The sequence below is a fragment of the Pagrus pagrus genome, assembly GCF_965226575.1.
Source record: "Pagrus pagrus genome assembly, chromosome: 22".
Taxonomy (NCBI): Eukaryota; Metazoa; Chordata; class Actinopteri; order Spariformes; family Sparidae; genus Pagrus; species Pagrus pagrus.
The window spans coordinates 21,888,667-21,913,563 of NC_140204.1; the positions used below are offsets into that span (position 1 = coordinate 21,888,667).

At 42.3% G+C, this 24,897-nt stretch overlaps 2 protein-coding genes across 2 annotated transcripts; both read right to left on the bottom strand.

Annotated features, from left to right (window-relative positions):
• Positions 1-1,506: 1,506 nt before the first annotated feature.
• cUnh4orf54 (chromosome Un C4orf54 homolog) lies at positions 1,507-18,065 on the bottom strand. Its single transcript, XM_084344286.1, has 2 exons — positions 13,410-18,065; positions 1,507-5,433 (listed from the first exon to the last, which is right to left on the bottom strand). The coding sequence occupies exon 1, from the start codon at positions 17,987-17,989 to the stop codon at positions 13,430-13,432; it is 4,560 nt and encodes a 1,519-aa protein (XP_084200412.1). The 5' UTR covers positions 17,990-18,065; the 3' UTR covers positions 1,507-5,433; positions 13,410-13,429.
• Positions 6,109-9,127, bottom strand: LOC311251571 (E3 ubiquitin-protein ligase TRIM39-like). The gene has a single exon (XM_084344058.1). It carries the CDS (start codon positions 8,474-8,476, stop codon positions 7,073-7,075), a length of 1,404 nt encoding a protein of 467 aa, XP_084200184.1. The 5' UTR covers positions 8,477-9,127; the 3' UTR covers positions 6,109-7,072.
• Positions 18,066-24,897: the final 6,832 nt, after the last annotated feature.

The following is a 24,897-nucleotide window of genomic DNA, read 5'->3' on the forward strand; positions in this document are numbered from 1 at the left end:
CAGAAGAAAGGAAAGGACTCTGACAGGTTTGGAAGTGATGTTAACAATCCCAGCAGCAGAGCCTCAGACTTTGCTAAATGAATGTTATACCAGGAACAAGTGCAGAGAGACGAAATAGTTTTGGTTAAAGTTCCTTAAAGGCTTGAGGTAGCTGAATTAAATCAAGGAGCCTCATGTTATCACTGGAGACCGGCCCGCAACAACTGTGTGAATGTGATCAGGGTGTTCCTGTAACAGAGCAATACACACAGGTAGGCCTATATATCATTTTAAAGTGAACAACAATAAATTGTTCACCAACAGGTTGACATGCGTTGTAGACTGTTTGTTCTGTTACTGATCATTACATGTTTCTTATGTTACCTGTGTTATATGTTAATACTACATAACGACATGATGAATGATGACAATGCAGGAGAGCCAGAGACGTGTACTGTATGTGTGAGTGCATGGCAGACACACTGTGGGATTAAATGCCTCTGTGTGTATACAGTGAGGGCTCTGCAACATGATCCTGCAACCATCCACCTACAACCCCCAACCCAGTTTCTATATGGGCCCACAGCCAGCAGAGATGCCTTTAACACTGACCTCTTATTTAGCACACATTCTAGCATCAACAGTGCTAAGCCTGTTTTCAGCCCTGCAAACAGGCCGGCAAGTTGTCAGTGCTGAATGATTTTTCAGAAGATGGAAGCCACAAATGAAAGTTGGTCTCAGGTGTTTCTTGGTCAACTGAGGCTGAAAACTACAGATTCTAAGACAACGTGGACCAGGAGAGTCGCTTTGTTTCCAACAGTGATGTGAAGATCAGTGTTGTTTCTGTGTTTTGCCTCTAGATGAAACTGGCCTGATGGCAAGCTGTCATCACTGCAGCAGCAGCTTACTTGTAAATCCATGTCCAGTAGGCGTTGTCTCACCTGTGAACAGAGGTTCCCATAGAACCAGATATGTGTTGAAAATATATAAAGCTAGTTTACGGCTAATGCACAGTCAGGTAATGTGGCTGTTTGGGGTGAATTAACATAAACGGGCATGAATTTGCTCCACAGGCTCAGGCCCAAACCTTCATGGATGACGTAATGTTTGAAATATTTGTTCAGGTTACGTTGAGTCTCACTGGCCATCAGTTTTCCTCTCTATCTCTATCTCACTAAAAGTTACAGCGACCAAATGAAACACACCATCCCCTTCAGCAGACTTGTGGATTTCTCTGGTTTGATGGAAACATTTGGGATAATACACAAGTACACAACTCAACAAAATATATAACAAGAGATGTCTTCAGTTAGCTACTCCACAAAGCTGTATGCTAAGCTAAGCTAACCTAAACACTGACCACTGTATGTAATAGACATGAGACTGATATGAACCTCCTCATCTTACTCTCAGGAAGAAGGTAACAGACGTATTCAATATTTTTATGAAAGTATTCTTGACAACATTTGTTTCCTGTACATCACAGGTTACAGACCCGACCAAAACTGGATCCCATACCTGGAAGAACTCACCTGAAGCTGTGTGTGGCTGCTTGTCTTCAACTGGGCCTCACACTGAAGAGGTTCAAGGACTGAGGGACTAAACAGTACATGTAAAGAGAACCAGACAATTCAAACCTCCATCCTCTATGTACTGTGGTTTTACTTTAAAAACGGTACTTATATCTCAGAAAGGACATGAAATTCAAAGCAGTGTTTTTGTAAAGCCTGGAGTGGAAGTATAACATGTAAGAGTGAAAGTAACAAAGGCTTCCATGTTGTATTCAGGAGAATTTTATTTACAGTAAGCTCCATGTTCCTGTGCTTCATCTGTAGGTCATGTCACACCAACAAGTAGAAAACATGTAGAGAACATTTCACATTTATTACATTTTCAAAATGCACAAACACATTCAAAATCAGCATGTGACGAAACATCTCATGTGGAGCCAACGCTGTACACTTCACTTGCAAAGACACCAGAGTTAAAAACCTAAACTAGGGCGGCGTCTGAGCATTAGTTTGTGTTTGGACAAAATGTTCAATGTTTCATTTCTCTCTCTCATCTGTACCCAACTGTCCCTGCTGTGCATTCACCGTTTCATTCCATATAAAAGTCCCTTTATTACAAAAGTCACAAACTTTCTCACTTTTTCTCTTCATGACAAATCTACCTTCTTCTACCTTCATACAATTTACTGCTTGTCCTGGAAGTTCATAGCAGGTGAGGGTCTGGCTTCAAACCCTCACCCTGTTCCAAGTCCTTTGGCTCTGAATCACAGAAGTCCCACATTCACTCACTGATGCATAAGAACATCAGGCCTTCCTTCAGACCTGTGGAAAAGATATTTACACTTATACAGGATTATTTATTTAAACAACAAGCTGTACTTTAAAAAAAAGACAGTTATTCTCCATGCACGTTCACAAACTGCTGCAATGTGACTGGCAAAGTGTCACAATCTGAGATAATGGAGGAGCTGTCTGAGTTAATGATTGTTCAAAGAACTTCACTTCTTCAGTCACACCTACTATTAAAATGTGATTAAAGGACCATTAGATCAGATTTAAGTGCCAGCAAATATGTGGATGTTATTTTTGTCTGTATTGCACATCCCAGTTATACATTGTGGTAATTTTCATGTTTTATTTTGGTGGTTAGTATAGAGGAAGTGAATTTTACTTGTTCTGCTCGCAGGATGAAAACTGAGGCTTAAAAAACTACAGACTGTCAGGGGTCACGTGGTAGGAGAACATATTGGCATGGAATCTGTGCTCACAGAGCACCAGGGAAACTAACTGATGAACTGTGCAGACAGAATTTGTCTGGCAGAACATGCTCTCTCTACGGCCAGTCTTTGGTTTGTCTGTTCTGGGCTACTGTAGAAACATGGCAGGACAACATGCAGGACTTTGTAGAGACGGACCGTCTCCCTCTGAAGATGTAAAAGACGCATTCTGAGTTGGAGAAAACACTACCATTCTTAGTTTCAGGTGATTATGTACCAATAAAAACAAATGTATGATTACATTCCATTTCTGCTGATAGATCTCCATAAAAGTACAATTTGTGATTTCATCTGTTGGAGGGCCCCGACCAAAGATAGTACAGAGAAGTGAGGGGAGAAGAAAAGAGTGAACCAGAGTCTCTGTTGATTCAAACTGTCCCTTAAACTGAGAGTTTGCCGATCATAATAAGCTGATAAAGTGCAGTCAGAGCAGTGACGGAGCAGCACTTCAACCTAAAACAGCAACCACAACTTAGCATTTTCTATATTACATCATGTCAGTCGCTGAGAAGGCAGAAATTGATTTTTACCATTGAAAACTAAAACAACAACACAACCTGCATGATATTTAGATATAATACAGTACAATACCTGAATACAAGAACACACGTTAATAACACTTTAATTCACTATCGTTTTGTTTTTTTGTTTGTTTTTTACAAATGTGGGATTCTTTTATAAGATTCTATGATAATGATAATGAACGATAACATTCTAGTCTCCTCGCATAAAGAAAAGTAAAAACACATTTCCAAAAGTTGATTCAAAATGAAAGAAGGATGGACTGGCCAGCAGATCCACAGTCTGTGAACTGTTTTAAGTACAAAACAATAAGTCAATGTCAGAATAATTACTCTGAAACAGTGATATACAGAAATACATGTCAGTGGCATCAGGCTGCAGGTCACACAGCTGAGTTACCCCAGAGGTCCCTCTTTGTCCTTCCTGCTACAGCAGATAGCATGTGATGCTTTGAGAGCTGCCTGGAAGCTAAAATCACATTCTTTATATTCCAGGGAGAAGGGAGAAGGACACTTTACATTTTTGTGAGAATATGAATAAACTGGATCTCAACACAAACTGCCTTCACGTGGTTATTACAGGAAAATGCAAAAGATTTGTAGGCAACAGGTCATGTTGAAAAATGAAGTGAATATTCTGTCATATATGCAGGACAAGTGCCTGAAGAGAGACCTCCAGGATGTCTACCATTGTGTACATTCAACACACTACATTCAAAATTGTTATCAAAGTGACTTGAGGCAAATAGTGATTTGTGATTCTGGGCTGTATAAATAAAAATTGACTTGACTTGACCATTATGTTAATGAATACATACAATGATATTTCCAGGCACATTAAAGATGGTGGTAAATGATTTTACAGAAGCCCTGAGAGGCAAGTAGGAACAAATATGGTGATCCATTTTCAAATTGATCTCATGTTGTTCTTGTGACTCAGAGACAGGTGAATAAAAGGTTTGATCAGAATAATCTTTCCATGTTCCTTAATTATTTTAATTTCATCTGTGAAAATTGTTTTTTATCAGATGGGGATTTAGTTGTATTACTCAAATCAACCACAAGAGGCTGAAGCGCAGCACCAACCTATGTTCTAAACAGGTTGTTTACTGTATATAGTTCACATGTTGTCACATAGATAGGAGAGAAGCAGATGCAGTAAGTCTCTGCTACATGTGTCTGTGCATACGTCATACTGGTTTCTATATCTGAGTAAATGTGGAAACTGTACATGTCCATGCATGTCTCACATCTACTTTTCTTATGTATGGTCACCAGAGCTACTGTAGCACCAATTAAAATACATTTCAGCAATGTTTTATAACTCACTAACACACAATATATGTACCTTGTGTTTGGAGTGCACTGAGGCTCAGAACATTAATGCTTTCAGCTCTGTTTATAGCATGCGGTGCTGAAACGAGTATTGCAAAAACAAACACTTTCAAAAATGATCCTGACAAAAAAATAAAAATATTTCACCTGCTAAAACTCATTTTGTCCCTGATTTTTAACAGATGAAAAAAAAATTAAGGAATGTAGAAAGATTATCCTGGAAAAACCTTTTTTCACCTGTTCACCACAGTACAGATTAGATTTTTTTTTTTTTTCTCACTTGCCTCTCAGAGCTTCCATTTGACTTTTGAACATTTTAAAGCAAAAGTTGTGACACTGCATAAAATCCACCAGAACCGATGGTGAGGAAATGTTAAGCTGTGTAGATATTTGCCTAAATATAGTCATCAAAAATATCATTCAATAATGTGTTGTAAAATGAAATAAAAGTACAAAATCAAAAGTCATGTGATCTGATGTAAAGTTAAAAAATAAAGAGTTTTGAGAGTTTAACCCTCATCAGTTTAGGGGGAGATCAATTACTGCAATAATAAAGTCAATGCAATATACGGTAGATCTAAAGGTTAACAAACTAAGTGACTCTTTCACACTTTTACAATGTGATGTTATAAAACAAGGCAAGAACTACACACTTCACTATAAACATCTTTTACAAGTTAAAAAAAGGTGAAACAGGAAGTGGATGAGCCCTCTGATACAAGAGCCCTGATCCATCACCTCCAGCCAATAACATAACACGATGAAGAGACCAAAACCCAGAGCAGTCCAACATCCACACAGGGTTCAGTCCTGTTGGGAACCAAGAAGAAACAGACACTAAATTATTATGAACACACCATAAACAACTAAAACTCAACTTATAATTCACCAGATTTAACTTCATTAATTCTGAAGGACACTGTGTCAGAGATCGCTACAACATTTTTATTACAGATCGTACATCTTTAAAATGCTAAAAGCCACAAGGTGTTTACTACCTAGTATCTGTATCTGTACATATTTAATTAACAAAGTGTGGTGCTGGATAACTTTGGATTGCACTGCAGCAATATGAGAGCACTTTATTTGCCTAACTACCACACATACTTGATTTACAGAGCGTGCTCCAGCAGGAAGCTTGTGTGTTTCACTCCAGTGTTATTGTTTGTTAGTCATGACTGCTGTTGACAGATGTCAGGTATTAAGCTGTGGCTAAAGCTGCCATGACTTATATAAAAAATGCAACCAGCAATGAATTCTGTCTTCATCTGATCTGTAATTACACAGTGACATGAATCAAAATCAAAAGCCCGAGTCCAGTTAACACTTTATTATAACATCATTAATAAGTTAGTTAATTAAACTTTAGTCAATAGTTATTTCACTGTCGTAAAGGTTTGTAAACATCAGTGTTAACTTCATAATGACCATCTAAATAATAATGATGGTGATGGTAAGTATGATGAACATCAGTTGCAACTTTACAATAAACAATTGTTTAATAAATGGTTTATAAAACAGTTCATTGTTTGTTAACATCAAAAGTTACAGTTATTATAAATAGTTACCCAAGTCCAATTTAAATGTTCTTTTTCAATGTTAGGCAGCACTTTGTCTGCCAGTTTAAAAATGAATGGTCGATTTGATATTCACTTATATGTTTTTGTAAGTTACATTTTATTCTAATTGATTTGGCTGTACAAACACAACAATCCTCTAGTAATCAAAGTGTATTAAACAATTCGAAAAATTTATAGGCCATAGACCATTATATATACATTTTGCAGGATTACACTTGAGTACATTGGAAATGATCTATCAGTTGATTTTTATTAATTATTTATTGTTTTACACATGTGATACATTTTTAAATCTGTAAAATAAATTTAAATTTGGATGTTGAATTTTAGTCTAAATGTGTTCATGTGAGGCTTCCTACAAAAACAGACTCAAATAAAAAACAGAAAATGAATTTTCTTTACTCATTTCAATATAATCTTCAGCATGACAGAATGCCAACACTTTAGTATTAGTATGTAAATAAAACTGCAGGTTGATTTAACAGAGACAAATGATCTTTTCTATCACTTACTTACATTTTCACCCTGCAGACTGATCACTGCCCACATATATATGTACTCCATACATTCATGTTATTTCAAAGGAAAAGTTGCACAGCACCTCAGGGTGTTAGTCTGCACTCTTCATATGCTGCCACAAAACCTGTCATGCATTCTGTATTGACTAGCAAAGCTCCAGTTTATAACAACATAGACAAATATTGTCTCCATCACACATATAGAAACACACATATCTGTTAATGTGTAGCACAGTAGACATATTGTGAATATAGTGATTCAATGAAATAAGTAGCAAAGAAAGCAGAAATAGGCATCTCACCATCATAATCATTGTCATCATCCAGATAACCATGGCCTCATTAACATAATCATCTACATCTTGCAGTGACTTTCACAGGTAATATCCTCAGTGGCTCGATACTTAGTGTGTTAATGTATGGAAACAGCCTCTCAGAAAAGGTCTGTGAGAAGGTGTGTATGTGTGTGTTAGTATCCAGGTCAGAGAAGGACAGCTTTCCTCTGTTCCAGTCCAGATGCACTCTGATCCTCCTGATCGGGTTCTTCACTGAGAGAACTTCGTCTGTATGTGGTGGAGAGCACGCTCTGTATTTACCATTGTCAAACCAGATTCCCCAGTATCCAGTCAGAATATCTCCCTTCCTCTCTATAGACTCCGCTGCCACACCCACTGCCCAGTTTGCATCAGTTCTAACTTCAACATCCCAGCTGTGAGTCCCTGAGTTAAAGCCCTCAGATCCCAGGACCATGGGGTAGTCTTCAAATCTTTCTGGGTTTTGCGGAAGCTCTCTCGCACTCTTTCTGTAGGTCGCACTTTTCAGATCATCAGAAACATCGAGGTAAGGACCTGCTGTGTTTGGATCCAGAATCACAGGAGAATACGTAACCATCTCCTTCATCTTGTTCCAGATGTTGTAGGTTAGGTTGCCCAGGTGTTTTGGCAAATCTATGAGTGCTCCTGGGCCCAGCTGTGGATCAGCCAGCAGGGGGCGCTGCTGGACTCTTTTCACTACAGCCTTGTAATTCTGCAGGAATGAGACACTTGCACCATTCAGCTCCTTCTCTGTGGCTCTGATTGTGTCTGTGAGAGCTGCGATCTCTCTGCTCAGATCCTGAATCTTCTGCCCCATCACCCTGATCTTCGGCCCCTCTTCCTCCTTCAGTGCAGTGATCCTAGCCTCCTCTTCTTTTTCTAAAAAATCCTTAAGCTTCTTAAATTCTTTCTTAATCTGCATCTCTGTGTCCATGGCCTGAACCACGATGATTGCCTCTGTTAGTTCCCAGTTAACCTTAACTTGATTTAGGTTCTCCACTTTCTCTTGTAACGGCTTCAGGGATTTCCTGAGCTCCTCCTTGTAATCCTGTGCAGCTTCATCGATAGGTCTGAATCTGTGCTTGGTGTGTGTTTTTGAATCTCGACAGACAACACACACTGGCTGCTGATGGTCCAGACAGAAGAGCTTTAGTTTCTCGGAGTGTAGACTGCAGAGAGCCTCACATCTTGCAGAAGCCAGAGAAAGATCTTGTACAAAGGCTTCGCACAGGTCCTTTAAGGCCAAGTTTCGGGGTGGGTCACTTTTTGAAGATCGTCTATTACAAACTGGACACTCGCAAATCAGTTTCTTTGCCCACCAGTTCCCCAGACAGACTTTACAGAAGCTGTGGCTACATGACAGCAAAACAGGATCTTTGAAGATGTCTTGACAAATTGGACAAGAATAATTCAACTCTGACCTGGACAGCCGAGCAGCCATTTCTGAGTGAGGCTGAGAAGACAGTACGATGACACTTGCTTTTAGCCTTGGTTTGGAGTCGTCTCTCTTCTAAAAGACTTTTATAACCAGTGGAAGTAGCAGTATTCCAGTATTCTCAGTATTCCCAGTATCCCCTTTCTTCTGTCCTCTCTGTTAGTGGAAGCTATGTGTTTTGTATCCTGTAATCTGTCTCTCTGTGTGTCTCTGTCCTTAGAGAGAAACAACAGCAACCAACTGTGCTTCCTGGTATAAACCAGGAAGCACAGTTAGTTGCTTACCAGGAAGCACAGTTAGTTGCTGTGCTTCCTGGTATAAATCAGGAAGCACAGTTAGTTGCTGTTGCAACAGTAAGCATTTATTGTGCTATTATGGGGGTGTGACGACAGGTTCAATGTAGCAGATGAGATATGAGTCAGCAAATCCAGTTTAATGGCTAATCAAACAACAAACTGAACGGTGGCTTGCACGCCCGGATTTAACAATGTTTATCATAGGAGTCATAATGTTCCCATCTCACTTTAACAGATTTCAGAAGCATACCTCAAGTAAACATCAAGTTTCATCTAGGACACAGTCGATTAAATAATTGGCCATGTTAGTCCATGCTGATGGACAGGTGACCACCTTGTGATGAAAAGTGGTATCATAGAATAAAACTGTCACTGGTAAAAATGTTGTTACATCTATCAATCCGACATCTGGAAAAAATACATCCTGACATTAAAACTAGTAACTACAGTTTACCAGTCCACAGCCATGCCAGCAGCTCTGTGAGGCATGCTAACATGCTCGTAATGCTAACATGCTGATGTTTAACATAAAAATGTAACCATTGTCACTATCATAGTTTAGCATGTTAGCATGCTGACATTTGGTAACTGGATTTCAAAACAAAGTACAGCTGAAGATGGTGGGAATATCATTAGTCATGCAGACATGTGGTCATAAACCACAGTAATGGACAGATTACAATGTTGGCCTGGACTGAAAGTCCTTAGGAGTCATATATTGATATATCTACCAAATATCATAGCTATCAGTCCAATTTTTGTTTGGATATGTCACAAAAATACAAAATTGTCAACTTCATAATGAAGAAGTCAGGGGATCATCAAAATCAATAGGATTCACTCTCTGTGGAAGCCATCAATGTCTTACATTCATTCATCAGATCTATTACCGACATATTCCGGTCTGATCCAAAATGGTGGACCATCCAACAGACCACTAGAGCCTGCACACGACCAGCATGGCTAGAAATGTATTGTTATATGTTATGTGTTCATGTATTTTGAGCTCTTTTGGGTCTCATACGACTGCAGTTTGATTTGACTGTGTCAGATATAGTCACATAATTTCTATTGGAGGATCAAAATATTGTCACAATCACAATCTGCTTATGTAATACCATGCTCTGTGCTCATGAATCTGTTCATCTACACTCTCAGATCTTGCCCCCGCAGACTAATCACTGCCCGCTTAGTTTTCACATTAATGAACTGATTATTATTTAGGAGACAAACCTGAACAGTAATGAAGACGCCTGATGTGTTTTTGTAGGCTACCCAGAAGGTAGCATCGCCCTTGACAAAAATATTGGTTATTGTGGAATGTGACCCCCCACAAGTTTATGATACTGACACATTTTGTTCAGCAAGGTAATCTTTTCAAATTAACACCACCTCAAACACTTTTGAAGCATAAATAAAATCACCAGAGGTTAAAAGCTAATGTAAAGCTAATGTAATGTGTGCATCACGGTTGCATGACTTCAATGCCACTAAGCTTCTTACTACACTATACTATACACACTTTAATGTAAACTGTTAGAGAGTACCGTTGGAAAGGTTTGAGTTAAAAGAGTTTGCAGCTAAAACCTGCATGTAAAGACGGACTAGTGAGTAGATGAGTCTCCATGTTCGCTGTGATGACGTTTAACGACCCCGACAACCTCTATAGTCTCATTTAGACACTCGTTAGCAACTGCAGTTCTGAAGTTACATAAATGCTTTCAAATTCACAAGTGGGATATTTATTGATGTATTTTATGACATAGAACAAAAGGTGCAAATGTCTTCAGATTCTCACATCGGTCCCTTGACTGGTTGACTGACTGATTCTACACTCAAAGGCACCATGACGGTAGCTGTTGAGGTACATGATCATTGACTTTCCTCACTCACAGTTTTGCATGTATGATTTAAACTACCTTCCAGTCCAGAGCCCGTTCCTCCAGCCTCTAGACGATCAGACTCCAGCCTATCTGTTTACTTCATAAAACATCGCTGAGCCCTCCAGTATGTTGCTCTCAGTCTCAGATGAGAAGGGGAACTCCAAATGTTGACCCACAGTGCAGCTGAGGCTATCTGCTGCTATGTTGCATGTTGTGTTTATGTAATTGCCGATCAGAAGCCATGTGAACCTGGCTTCTCACTCTCTCTGTCTTTAAATGACTGGTCCTATAAAAAGACGGCTGACCCCGCTGCGACTCTAACCTGCCAGGCAGCCTCTTGATGTCCAGCAGCAGCTGAGGCAGGCAGTGTGTACACATAACAAACACCTGCCATCGCCTGACCTTTTACTCTGCCCACACTATGCCCACCACACCATACACACACATTCAGACACCTAGCCCGGGAAGAATCTTATATCAATATAATCCTCCATATCTCTGCTGTGATATCAGGATTCACAGACGAGCTTGTGAGTGCTAGCGCCTGCTGAGGTGCTCAGTTGCAAACTTTACAATCACATTGTATCTCCTCCTTTTTCAATCCTAGCACACGATTGGTTGAATGCCTAATGCCTTTATCCAAATGACATGATACCAGAGGAAATAGACTGCGACTAGGTTGCCTTTAGGGTAGTTAAATTACCACATGTAGTGTGTGTGTGCCGCCAATCCACTATGTACTTATAAGCATTTTTGAGTGTCCAAAATGAACTAGACATTGAGAAATAAATAATGATATGAATTGTAAAATAATACAATGTTCAATACTCAGCTCCCTACTGAAATGTTATTTCATCCTGTTACTTCTCTTAATAACAGAGTTCACTGCAAGTCATTTTTTTATTTTAACGCACAGTATGTCATTTCTGCCACTAGGGGTCTGTCTATCAAAACACAACAAACGATTTGCTGAGTGTTGTGTGAGGAGAGCCAGGCACAGCCGGGAGCACAGCTGCTGCAGGAGAGAGGCTTTATTCATGTAATTATATATTTCAAATTCCATATGTATCTATTAATTTTTTAAACATGTTGGGCCTTTATCGTTTCACATTGAAAAGTTGATCTAAACTTAGTACGACAATTAGAAATGTTAATTAATCTTGTAAATGAGCAGATGGGAGCTGACTTCCTAAGAGGCAGAAATGGAAAGAGACACCTCTTCAGCCACAAGGTTCAGGTTCATTCCAGTTCTAAGGTCACACCAGAGTGACACTTGATGCTAACGAGAGCATTCCGGCTAACGTGGGAGGTTTGACAGACTGGAGTGGTACCTGGCCAGCCGGAAAGGTAATTGGGCTGCTCAAGTCTCACTCATCAAAGCTAAAAGGAAACATGGAGGAGTCCCATTAGGGGAGAAATATATCACAATAAAATAAAATAAAATAAAATAAAATAAAATAAAATAAAAGGTGTCCCCTACACTGACACATATTTTACTTTCACGCTTTATCAAGCAGTATTAATAAATGTATTTTTTAGTTTTTCTCTGTTACTTCTTTTCTGTTAAGTAGAGTTTTGAATGCAATACTTTTCCTTGTAGTATATATATTTTTTTAATATAATGTGGTACTGCTATTTTTAAAAGTGTAAAGGATCAGTAACTCCTTTTTTCCACCAGCGTTTACTAGACGTAGCAGGTGGCAAAAATGTTTTCGTCAACTGCTGAATGTCAGGTCAAGAATGAAATTTAAATCTCAAGTAACTGTACTTACAATTAGAAATAGTAGTAGTAGTAGTAGTAGTAGTAGAAGAAGAAGAAGAAGAACGTTCAACCAACTTGGTTGAACGAGGATAACAGAACAAGACAAGAAAGGAAACATGCAGAGATTAGTTCACTTGTGCATCATATTTAGATTTGGTTTTTGGTTTTATTATATTGTAAGAAAGGGTCTCTATCTCTCATTTCAATGGACTTAAAAGTCCAAAGTTATCATGAGCTAAACTCAACTAAACAGGTCAACAATACCATATGATGGAGTAGTAGAGGGCCACCAGCGGAGATGGTTGATAAATCAAACTCTTACCAAAGCCAGTTGAGAGAAGAGCGAAACATCTTTTCCATGGAGAAAACCTTTCGGTGCTGTGTTTTGCTCTTCTTTCAATGAAATATACTCTCCAGTTCTGACATTTTGTCTTCAAACAAACATTAGCCTGTTTCACTGAATGCCTGTAGCTGCCAGTAGTTCGTTAAAGGTGCAATATGTAAGAGTTTTGGTTGAAAACATTTTTAAAAACTAACTGAAATTATCAACAGAACATGAAGAAATAACAGTTTTGACATGTCAAAGACGTCTAGGTACTGTGTTGCAAAGATGTCTATGAAGTTTGTATGCTAACCAGCTAGCAGAGATGGTTAGCCTGTCCTTGTCCAAAGCTCCTGTGCTAGCGGTGTAAAAACCAGCACTCCCATGGTGCGCCGTGCTCCCAGTCTGGACCGCTAGATGCACGGCGGAGCTACAGTTAGCAGCAGTAAGCAGTTACCCTGGCTGCCCTCTTTTTGTTTTGAGTATGACAGGTGGCCTATTCTCACACATTTCACTTTTAAAGGACGCTGGCTGGTCAAACCAACAGGTGCATTGCTCGAGGCCTGGCAAGGTAAAACATAAAGTGACACAATACATAATCCTGGTTCACTCAGACCCACTCATTCCTGATACTGTACATAAACAGGTGAACTGATAAACAGTCAGAACTTCTCACCTGTCCAGGTAAGTTGCCGTTCATCTGTGCTCCACCACAAAGCTCATGGTGGTCCCGTCAAACGAGGGTGGGGCGATGATCCGGGGCCCTTGCTGGGAGGTGATGCTGACGACCGGCTGCTTGATGCTGGAGAAGCCTTGCGGCGGCCTGCTGGCGGCAGCCAGCTGTTGAGCCCCAGAGGTCGCCTGGGGAGACTTCCCAGTGGCCATGTAGAAGGGACTCTCCATGTACATCCCCTCATTCTGCTGCGCTGAGGCTTTCTCCACACTCTCCATTTCTGACTGCATCGACATCTGCGACTGCACCAGCGTCCGGGCTGGGATCATAGATGGTGTTGGCATGAAGCCTGGGTAGATCATGTAGGTGTGTCCATAAGCTCCTGGACTGAGCGCCAAAGGTGAGATTGGCATGGGCACTGGGGTCATAGGAGGTTGCTGCATGGGCACGTCCACATACTGGCCTGTCTCAGGGTCAAAGAGGCGCTTGGTGGTCGGCTGCACAGGAGTGTCCACCAGGTAGTAGTTTCCGGTGGTGGGATCCAGGAGCATCTTCCTCTGGGTGGTCTGGAAGGGGTCCATTGTGGGTGTGGGGGTGATTGCTGGAGAGAAACAGTACATCTGAGGCTGATTGGTGGCCATGCTGAATGGCATGGAGTGGTAGATGGTAGCAGGAGGGATCTCTGGGGAGTGTGTCTCCATCACAATGCTGGAGCGTTTAGGGGACTGGTTGTAGTCATCCTGTCCCCTGGAGCTGGATCCCAAGTGTCCTGAAGGTGTGGTTGGATGTGTCTGGGTTGTAAATGTGGACACTGATGATTTATCAGCAGATGAGGCTTGCTTGTTGCTGCTGGCGTGAGACTTGACCGGGATGGTCAGGTAGTTCTCGTTGTCAGCCAAGGTGCTCAAGAGCTCCTGAATGGACCTCTCTGACTCCTTTGATTCATCTCCTTCATGTCCACTTGCCCTCGGCTGGCTGACTTTTAAGGATGCAGGCAGTTTTGGAGACTTTGGGACAAAGCATTTGTTGCTGAAAGGTGTTGGTGTGACAGCGCTTGGCTGGGGTGTCTTTGGGGTTGTGGAGGCCTTGAAGCTAGAACTGAGGCTGAACAGGTTTTTACTCCCTGTGGCGCTGGTGGTTTGCAGCGGCTTAGTAACTAGTCTTTCATCACGGCTGCCAGGACTCTGAAAGAGTTTGTCCTCTCGCCTCAGCAGGCTGTCAGTGGCGGGGGATGCTGCAACCGCTGGTGGCGTCTTGGCCACGTTGGACCCTCTCGCTGCTTCCTCCTCAGGTCCTCCATGCTCCGCACTGGATATCAATGAAAGCACATGGCTGTCTGTCAGGCGCCGGGGCTCATTCTTCCTTTTCCATTCATTTCTCTCAAAGACATAGAGCTGTTCCATGGTTTTCACAGCAGCCTGGAGTTTTTCCAAAGCCCCCTGGTTCGCCATCTTGGATTCAGGTTTCTTCTCTATGATGTCTGTTATTTTTTCCTGCCTCTTTGGAGCTATTCTGCTTTCAGTTTTCAATCCAGTGTCTCCCTCTGAAGAATTATCTGAGTTACCTATGGGTGCTCTCCCTGCTGCCTTTTGCAGTGGAGCACTTTTAGCGCCCTCTGGAGACGACCTGTCTATATCAAGCAGCTCCCGATCAGACAACTCATTAAGTTTTCCATTACTATTAGTATTGACAGACTGACATTTGATCACTATAGGGGACACAGAATTAGGGTTGCGATGGGTCATTTGCTTCCTCTGCTCTGCCTGGCTGTCAGCAGAGGCAAAGCTGGATTTATTTTCGTTGTTATCCAAAGAAACAAAGTGATAGGAACTTTTCACCAATTTACGCACGTCTCTCACTTGGTGTATGGGCGTCTGCAGCTTTCCTTTGTTATCTCTAATGTCTCTGACCATGAAGTGCGGAACTTTATCTGAAGACTCACCCTTGAAAGCTGCAGCCAGCGCCTGGCGTTTGAAGTCATCTGCTCTGATGAGGCTGGCTGTGTTACAGCCTATATTAGGCGCGCGCAGTTTGGAGACGCCAAAAGGCTCCGTTTTATTGTTTCTGACGCTCCTTAAGTTAATTTTAATTTCCGGAGATTTCGATGTAGCCACACTCCTGGTGTCTTGGATGTATAAAGTGTTGTCAGAGCGCAGTTTAATCCCTCCTCCGTCTCCACATGGAGAATAATTCCTGCTCTGCAGCTGCTGTCCGACTTCTCCGTCACTGGGCAGCAGTTGGATACTTGGCACAAACAAATGTGACATTTTAGTCAGTTTGCCGCTGCACGATGAGTACTGATCCCTCTCGCCCTCTTTGACGTTAACTGAAGGCGGCTTCTCCTGCGGAGTTTGATCGTTTTTATGATCCTTTTGAAACTCTAGCTCCTCGTCCTTCCAGCATCTGAACGCGCTATTTTGGCTGCGAAGCAGCGTGCTTTTGGACGCTTCCAATGCGCCTTTTTTAGCATCGATTCCAGCTTCATTCGCCTGCTCCAAATTAGTTTCTGGTGCGGGAGCGGCCGTGTCTTGTCTCCGAGAGTCGCTCTTGGTATCACATGAGCCACTGTCCACGATGTCCCCCAATTCATCCACGCACATTATGGCGTAGTCAGAGCTGCTCTCAGAAAACCTGGAGCCCTGTCTGTGCAGCTCCCTGCTCCCCTTCCCCCTGTGGCTGTCGCTCTCCTGGTGCACAAAGCACGGGGAAGGCGTCTGATGCGGCTCACTGATCTCCCCTCTTTCCATCTTGCGCTCCTGCTCGAACTGCATCTTCTTAGAAATCACATTTTTGAGCAGACTCGAGGCGAATATGGCTTTCTTGTGTGTGTCTTCCATGGTTTTAGTGGGCGGCTGGCTGGCCCCTCTCCTCTGGCTGCTTGGCAAAGTGTTGGTAACTTCATCCGTGGAACGTGATCCTGCTGCGTTTTGTGCAAAGTTAGTGCGTCTTTCTGCCTCAGACATTCCCGATTTGACATTGCAACGAAAATTCAAAGTCTCTGTCAGTCTGATGACCCCACTGTGGCCCTGACTGAATTTCCCCATCAGCTCTATTTTCTTTGTAGATGACGATGCGCCGTGGGGATTCCCACTCAGAGTGAAGATCTTGCTGGTGGGCGGTTGGATGCTTGCTGGTCTAATGCCCTTATAACCTCTGTTCTCTACATTCTTTGCTATTTCAAATGAGGCCGCAGAGTTTTGATGGGAAACAACACTTTTGTCCAGTCCCTGCGACATATTCATGTTGCCATATTTCAGGTCGACAAACGTGGACCACCTGTTTATCCCTATGCCATGCTCTGAAGCAGATGACTCACTGGAGGTGCTGAAATTAATGGCATCAAAGTAAGGGTAAGCCAGGCTCTTGAAGGCTCTGGCTGTCAGGTTGCGCACCTCCTTGTCAGCGTCGTCCAGCTCGCTGACAGCGCTGGACGCGCCGCTGGAATACCCGGTGACCTCTTTTCCCCTCAATTTGCGGCCAAAGTGTAAGCGTCCAGGCGCGGCTATGAAACACTTCGCCCTGTCACACAACGTCTCTGCCTTCCCATCAACTCCCCTAAACACATAGCGGCTCATGTCTCCGGAGCGCCTGGCATGATAAAGGATATTTCCCTGTTCTTGGATGTTGCCAGGGTCATTTATAGCTCGAGAAGTGGTTCTGATTGACAGGTGGATCTGTCCAGCACTGTTGCCACTGCACTGCTGCTGCTGTGGCTTTGACACACTCTCATCTGAGCTGGTGAACTTGGCCGCGTCGCACAGATCACTTTCAAGCAGAGTGCTGACTGCTGCTGCGCCCTGAGAGCGAGGCTGGCGGTCGTCCCCCCTCTCCCCCGCCGCTCCATCGCCGTCAAAAGGAGCGTAATCGACAAAAGAGTACACCTGGTTGGCATCCTCAATGTCCCAGCTGGCGGAGGAGCCCTCCCCGAGGTCGTAGTCCCCTTCATGATCAGAAAGCTCCGAGAGCTGGATCTCGTGCGTGGTAATGTAATGGGACTCATCCTCCGTTACGCAAGGGACGCAGTCGGCGGAAAGCACCAAAGTAACATCATCATCATCCTCATAATCATCCGACTCACTTCTCCCGCTCCAATAATTATCACCACAGTGTAAATCCTCATCTCCTGGTGTGCTTTCTTCTATTTTGGGCGAGTCGCGCTCGCCCCTGTCTCCTGATTTGAGACAATCCTCTGACATGACTTTAAGACCAGGACGGTGTGATGATGAGACTGGATCGGTGGGACCATCCTCTGCATCTTCTGCACATTTCCCGACTCCAGAATCCTCTTTCCTCTGAGTACCATTCTTGGTTTTAATCGGTAGCTCGTGGTTTGGTTCCGTTACGCACAAAGCACCGGAGTCGCTGCTTTTAATAGGGGCAGGCATTTGGTTTCTTTCACCCAAAAGACAGTCTTTCTCCCGCTTTGCCCCGCTTGTGTGCACGTCCACTGACTTCAAATCGACGTATTTGCGTTCGTCTTGCTTCTCCGGCTCATCCTCCTCTCCGTGCGCTAGTTTTTGGAGCAGACTTTTGATCCCCCGGAGAGTCGCCGGTGTCTCCACAGAGCTTTGCTCAGTCTTCATAGCTGCACCGGCGGGTTTAGGTTTACATTGGGTGTCTGACAGAAAAGAAGCGGCAGAGATGGAGCCCCCCCCAGGGTTCCTCAGTCTTCAGGCAGAGGTGGTGCTGCGCGCAAAGCTCCGGTCAGACAGACACTCGGATGACACTGAAACGCTCCAAGCATTCCAGCTCACCGCGAGATGAAGCCCAAAGCCGAGTATCTAAAAAGGACCAGAGACATTACTAACTTCTGTCTGGGCCACATGGTTCTCAAGCTGGGGTCGAGGGACCAATGGGGGTCGTTGAGAGTAAAAATTAGATCATTAATAAAACATCAACTTTTTACTAGTCCTACATCATTACTAATGAGTTGCATAAATCCACATACTGTACCATATTATAGGTGATATCTTTTCAGAACATTTATTAAATAATTACACCCATTTTTTTTATTTCTCAGTATAACTTAAGTTGGCCTCAACATTATTAGTGAACCCTGCTGGTCTAAAGTAATAAGCTACATTTACAGTACTTCAGTACAATATTGAGGTTCTTGTACTTGATAATTTTCATTTTATGTTACTCTATACTTTGACTCAGCTCCACTGCAGATTGAGTTTTCAATGATTTAATAATTTAAATGAAAAGCAGATTTTTAAATGTTTATTTTCTACTTATCTTAGACAAGAACAGTTTTGGGACTTGATCATAAACAGAGACGGCTTTATAAGACTGAAGTTTCTGCAGTTACAGATCATGTAAAGTGGTTCATATATGATGACAAACACCAGTATTAAAGTAACGGTTCATCAACATTGCCTAAATATAACTTTAATGCATAATGCATGTGACTCAAGCTCATTCTGCATAATGACTACATTTACTTTTACTGTGACTACTGTGCATGTACTGAAACTTTTTACTTACTGTTTTCACTGAAGTGAATGATCTGAATACTTCTCTCTCCACGGCTGGTAATAATGTAGAACATTTAACACTGTTACATTCACATTTAATGTACATGTAACTGTGTACCTATGAAAGCTTATGAGATTGGCTTCCTTGTCACTAAAACACATGATATCTGGTCTAATGAAGGGGTGCACAAGAGTCCACAAGAAGCCCAGTGACAGCCTTATTTCTGCCCGCCCAACAGATAACATGCTCTCACAGACAGATGGCTCACTGGCTGTTTTTAAAAATACCAGTCAAGCTCAAATATAGGCACCGTGATAAAATGTGAAAACTGCAGCTGCGTTAGACAGGAGGGAATGTATGCAGGCTGTTGTGACACCTAGGATGAAGGCTGTGTGACAGATAAACACCCAAGTGACAACAACTCAGCAACAACACACCCCACGAGGAGTCAGCCGCTGTGCACGCCTGACTGCTGAAGCTCTCAGGGGGGTTGGTCTGTGTCAGTGGGGCCAGTCTTGGGTTCAGGGACCACAAGGGGCCTCGAAAGATGCCAAATAAAGGAAGTAGGACACACTTTATTTTCCATCATCTTCCTCCTGGAATAATTGATTGGTCAGATCACAATGAACATGGGGGGAGCTACTGTACATACTTCCAGGCCAACTCCTGTGACCTCACAGTATCCTACAGCTGTATTCCTCTACTGTAAAGGCAGGATTCCAAATCTGTGCAGCAGAAGTTAAGATATAATCTCTTTTCTAGTTGCTACGGGTCTTCCAAACCCCACACTACCAGTTTGTCAGCTTTCTAATAAAATAACTGTTGTCCTCAAGCCCAAGGGAACTGATGTCTCCTTCAACAAATGGAAGAAAAAGGATGGGGATGGAGGAGGAGGTGACTTGCTCGAGGACTGTTCTGTATCCTTTTCTCCTCTTTGTTCAACCACTTTATTGAAGCTTACCTCAGCCTAACGTGGTTACTTTTGGAGTGGAACTTTAAACATCTGTGGCTTTGGCCAAGCAAGCCCACAGTCCATGTGAAACTGATGGGGTTAAAAAGCACATGACATCCAGGTGACTCTTCAGCACCATGGACAGCTCAACTTTATCAGTTCTATCACTGCAAGATAAAACACAGTACACAATCCAACAGCCCTGCACACCCACACACTGTTTCCAGTTGGTTTGGCAGAGGAGATCTCTGGTGGAGATTGGCGATTATAAACCAGCTTCTCTGGTTAATGAGAATGAAAAAGCTTCAAGTTGTCCCCAGTTGAAGTAAAACAGTGAGATGTTAATAAAGACAGCCTGTACACACCCATAGCTGACAGTCACAAGGAAACATGGCTTTAAAGGTCCCATATTGTAGAAATATGTTGTGGTTTCAAACACATCAGCAGAGCTGACGCAGGAACACTGTGGGCAGACCTGCTCAGCTCTGTGACAGCTGACCTATCAGAGCACTGAGTTCCGACAGAGGGTGAATAGAGGTGCTGCAGGAATGGACAGTATGAGAAAAATAATGTGTATATTGAACATTAAAGCATGTAAACATTTTCTGGTAGACGCACAAAATAAAAGTGTGAACCTGAAAATTTTACTCGATTACGTGTTTTTGTGTATTTTTAAAAAAATTTTATTTGATTAATAATTTCCATAATATAACAAACAGAGGAGCAACAGACAAGACAAGCAAATACAAAGCAAAAAGCATCAGACCCTCAGCAACAAAACAGTCCAACAACATCCTGTTAATCACAGCTGCATGTGGATTCACATCACAATATCACTTCCTGTACATCGATGTGCATTCTGCAAAGGACCTACTCATGGTCAGTATAAACAGGAGGAATGATTACAGCAAATAAAAACATGTGTCAGTGTTCATGTAGGCTCCTAACTATTGTTTTCAGATAGACTTCTAAAAATGTTAACCCATCCTTTAACTGCAGACTGACATGAGAACCATCATTACAGAGACACAGACAAAGATAAGGATAAGAGACAGCTGAGATAAAGTCTGTGAACATGACGTCACTTTCTATGACAGTCACAGTTACATTGATGACAGATGTTTCTGGTTGTAATTTCATCTGGAACCTTTAGCAGGGTGTAGTGCATGCTCTGTGGATGACTTTAGAATATTTATGTACGAAAAAGAGTTTGAGTGTTATACAGAGATTTGACCATAAATTATTCCAATCAGGTTCTTCATTCAAATGTTGTAGCTTCTTGTTTCTTAATGATATAACTGTATGAGGCTTTTTAACGTTTTCAATACAAGATGTGCTGTCTCTTCTGAGAAAATGGAAACTAAAAGAAACCTTTAACTGATTATGACACAGTCTTAATTCAGTACTGATGCCTCTTTATGACCTACATAAGCAAACAAGACCATCAGTGAGAAGACTATGCCTGTCACTGGGTTGGATTCTGTCTTATCCAGGGTGGAGTCCGAAAATTAAAACAATTTTTTTTATGGTGGAGTTCTGAGGATGACCTGAGGAGTCTCAGTGTCTGAGGAGCTGCTCTGTAGTCTGGTGGTACGACGATTCACCATCATCGTATTACAGTAATTGATATTTAATAGCAACAAAAAGATACATTATCTCATCACCATGCATCCTACAAACAGCTGTGTTTCAAAAAGAAAAACAGTATTACTTATACGTTCTGATAATATCCAAGCATCTTAGCACCAGTGTTAATGGGATGAGACATGGATATTTAAATGACTAGAACCACCACTGTAGCTGAGCGTCGGGGAGTCCAGTCTAATTGGAATGAATAACTTGGCATGCAGATGGTTGGCTGGCAGAGACCCTGAACTCACCACCAGGCTATGAAGGGGGTTGTGATGTCTGCTGTTGGTAGGCAACAAAACCTCCCCATCCCCCCACCCCCACCCAGCAGTGTAATACAGTAGATGCTGGGTGGGAAACCAGAGATGACCCTGAGACTAACTGGGAGAAACTTGGCTCTACAAGTAATACAAGTATCCAAGTATCCAACCTATATACTACACTCATATGAGCTGATGTTGGAGAGAATATATCATCTGTGGTCATATAATGCAGGTATTGTGTGCTTTAGCTTGTTCTGAACACATTCTAGTTTCAAGCGAGAGTTGAGCTCAGAGGACTTGTTGTTACAATCCCTTAGAATAATCAGCAGTACCTGGTGTCTGGAGTGGGGGAGGGGTAGTCACGTCATCGGGTCCATGATACCTCCAGCGGGGTCAACGGCGTCACCTGGCAACCCGGGTTTGCCCCCCTCCACTTTTACCCCTCTTGCTGGACCTCCTGCAGCCCAGTTGGAGTCCTTTCTCTTCCCCCAAAGTTGGTGCTTCGCTCAGCAGCCTCTGATAGCGACTTGATGGCTTATCGGAAGGCTTGTCCTCAAACCCCCATATTCTTCAGGAGCCTGGTTATTGACGTGGCTACAAACCTTCTACAGCCATACTCTACAGGGAACACCGTGTTGTTCTCCCTCGACTGCTATGCCTGCGTTCTTCAGGCTTTTACAATCGTACGCTTCACCAACTGCAGCCTCCCACAGTACCGTGAGCTCCACGATGTACAGAGACTTCTGAGATCTGCTGGAGACTCTGACATACCCTCCGCCTCAGCAACCATCTGAGAAATTACAGAGGGTGAGGCTAACACTCCTAACATTAGGCATGCCAACTGCTGCTGAGTCGTCCTTCACATTATTGTAGGCCCAGTTTAATGTAGTGGTCCCTCCTCCATCTCTCTTTCAACTAAGGTGTCCTCTACGTTGAAGACCCCTGGTCTAGACTTTTCAAGAAGAGGCCCCTGGCCAAAAGGGATGCTCAGTTTATTTGGCCCTACATATGTACTGTATATGTGAGAAAATATTCACTCTTACGACACTGAACAAGAGCAGGCTGAGGCCAAGATGGCTGACAGTCACCTTCCTGATGTGCTTCCAAACTCTTCAACTCCAAGACTTATACCTGACCTGACAGCCATTCGTCCAGTGGCTCCCAATGGGTGACACGCCATCTTTTTGAAGGATACTCTGAAGCATACTGCACACATTATATGAGGTCTTATCTATTCAAACTGCCACGCAGCATACCTGGCGCCAGGAATGATATAATGAACGGTGAGGGGGGTACATAGGGGGGTTTAATAGGGGTCTGGAGCTGCTCATTTTGCCCTTAGGCTTCCAAGCAGGTAAATCCAGGCCTGCCACACAATATACATGATATTACGCAATAATAATGTATGTACAAAAAAATCAACATAAACGTACAGTTTCCAGTGTAGTCCACATGACATTGATTAGAAATGAGATGATCAGAAAACAAAAATGAAATCATAAATGGGACACTCAGCTGCCCTGTTCGTGCAGCTCAATCCCATTTAAATGTCAGAGTCTTTCAAAGTGATTCATTTCTGAGACGAAGAAGTTTTTAGGTCTGGTGAAATTACAACTGTCTGCTGTCCCCAAAAAAACTTCAGTTGTTGCTCCTAACGTGGACTGGAGCTGAAATACTGTAAACCCAGTCACACAAACAGGATATATTTAGAGTACTATTTTGGAGAGACAGCCTGGTGACTGCAGGTCTTGAGGAGATACAGTTACTTCTGGAGTCCACATTAAAACAGCAGGCAGTCAATCATGTTGGGCCTTTAGTCGAAAAGGATTGCGACGAAAACTTAATTAATGAGGAGAGTGCACTGATAAATACAGTCCACTGTATGTCTCCATGACAGCAAACATAAACATATATGCGTTTATGTATATATATGTATACATATATGTAAAATAGAGTTTTGGTTTCTGCGAAGTCATAAAAGAACTTGTAAAAGCTATCTGTGTCTCACAGCACAGCCGGATGTCTTCTTTAGCAGCTAATAGAGTCAGCATGAGTCCTGCATGAGTCAGGATTAAAGGGCCGCTCCGCTGATTTTACACATGAGGCTCAGTTTACTAATCACAAGGAATACTACTCACTCCTGTAGAAATAGTTGAGTCATGTCCAGTGCTGGGGAGTAGTTAGTGACATTTAACAACATAATGTAATTAATTTGTAAAATGAATGAGAGGGCAATCAGCTAAAGTTACTGAGAAAAAATATGTAATATTGTACATAGATTATTTTCAGTATAAAGCTTACATGAAGAAAATTATTTCATCTGTAAACTCAGTTTGAGTTTAAAATGATCCCAGTCAGGATCCAGTTTGCCTTCTGCAGGAAAGGAAATCCACATGTTGATGTCCGGACAGAAAAGGCATGATTATGATGATTATGTTAAGTCATTTGTTTATAAACTGAGAACAAGTGGACCAAGAAGAGAGCCCTTTAGTCTTTAATATAGAAGATTTCTCCATATTTATAATAACACATTGCTCACAGTCGGAGAGATAATATTTAAACCACTGCAAAGTTTTATCAGAGAAATTAAATTTCAAAAGAATATCATGATTTCATGAGCAATAAAATAAATAAATAACTAATAAAACAGACAATATGTAAGTTCTGCTGTTAGAGGGCTCTCCACAAAACAAAACAAGTAATGTTTGTGGAGTATCGTGTGGAGCAGCGGGCAAGAGCTGCTGCTCAGCTGCTTAGAGCCGGCTATAGAGTCTGGATCAGAGCCAGACCTTCTGGAGGAATAAACACATCAGTTTCTGCTGTGATCTGGAGCCATTTACCAACGGGAGGAGAGCTCAGAGATTACTTTTTAACTTTTGGGATTAAAAAGTGGATTTATCTTCACAGGAGAGAGACTACTGAATTCACAGAGAGTTTACCTGAATTTAACCACACAGACACACACACCTTCAGTGTGTGCTGTTACTCGCTAACGTTAGCTCGGGGCTAGTGTACAGTAAAGTAAACTGGCTGTTTGGGGCAGGTTAACACAATAAACAGCAATGTTCCTGCTGCCAAACTGGCTTCACTGTTGATGTATAAGGGAGGACGGGGTAAGACTCAGACTATGGAACTTTAGAATCCAACAGGCGACATCATTAGCAACTTT

Excerpts from the sequence above, each read along its gene's own strand:
- LOC311251571 (XM_084344058.1), bottom strand. The coding sequence starts at position 8,476 with ATGGCTGCTCGGCTGTCCAGGTCAGAGTTGAATTATTCTTGTCCAATT.
- cUnh4orf54 (XM_084344286.1), bottom strand. The coding sequence starts at position 17,989 with ATGAAGACTGAGCAAAGCTCTGTGGAGACACCGGCGACTCTCCGGGGG.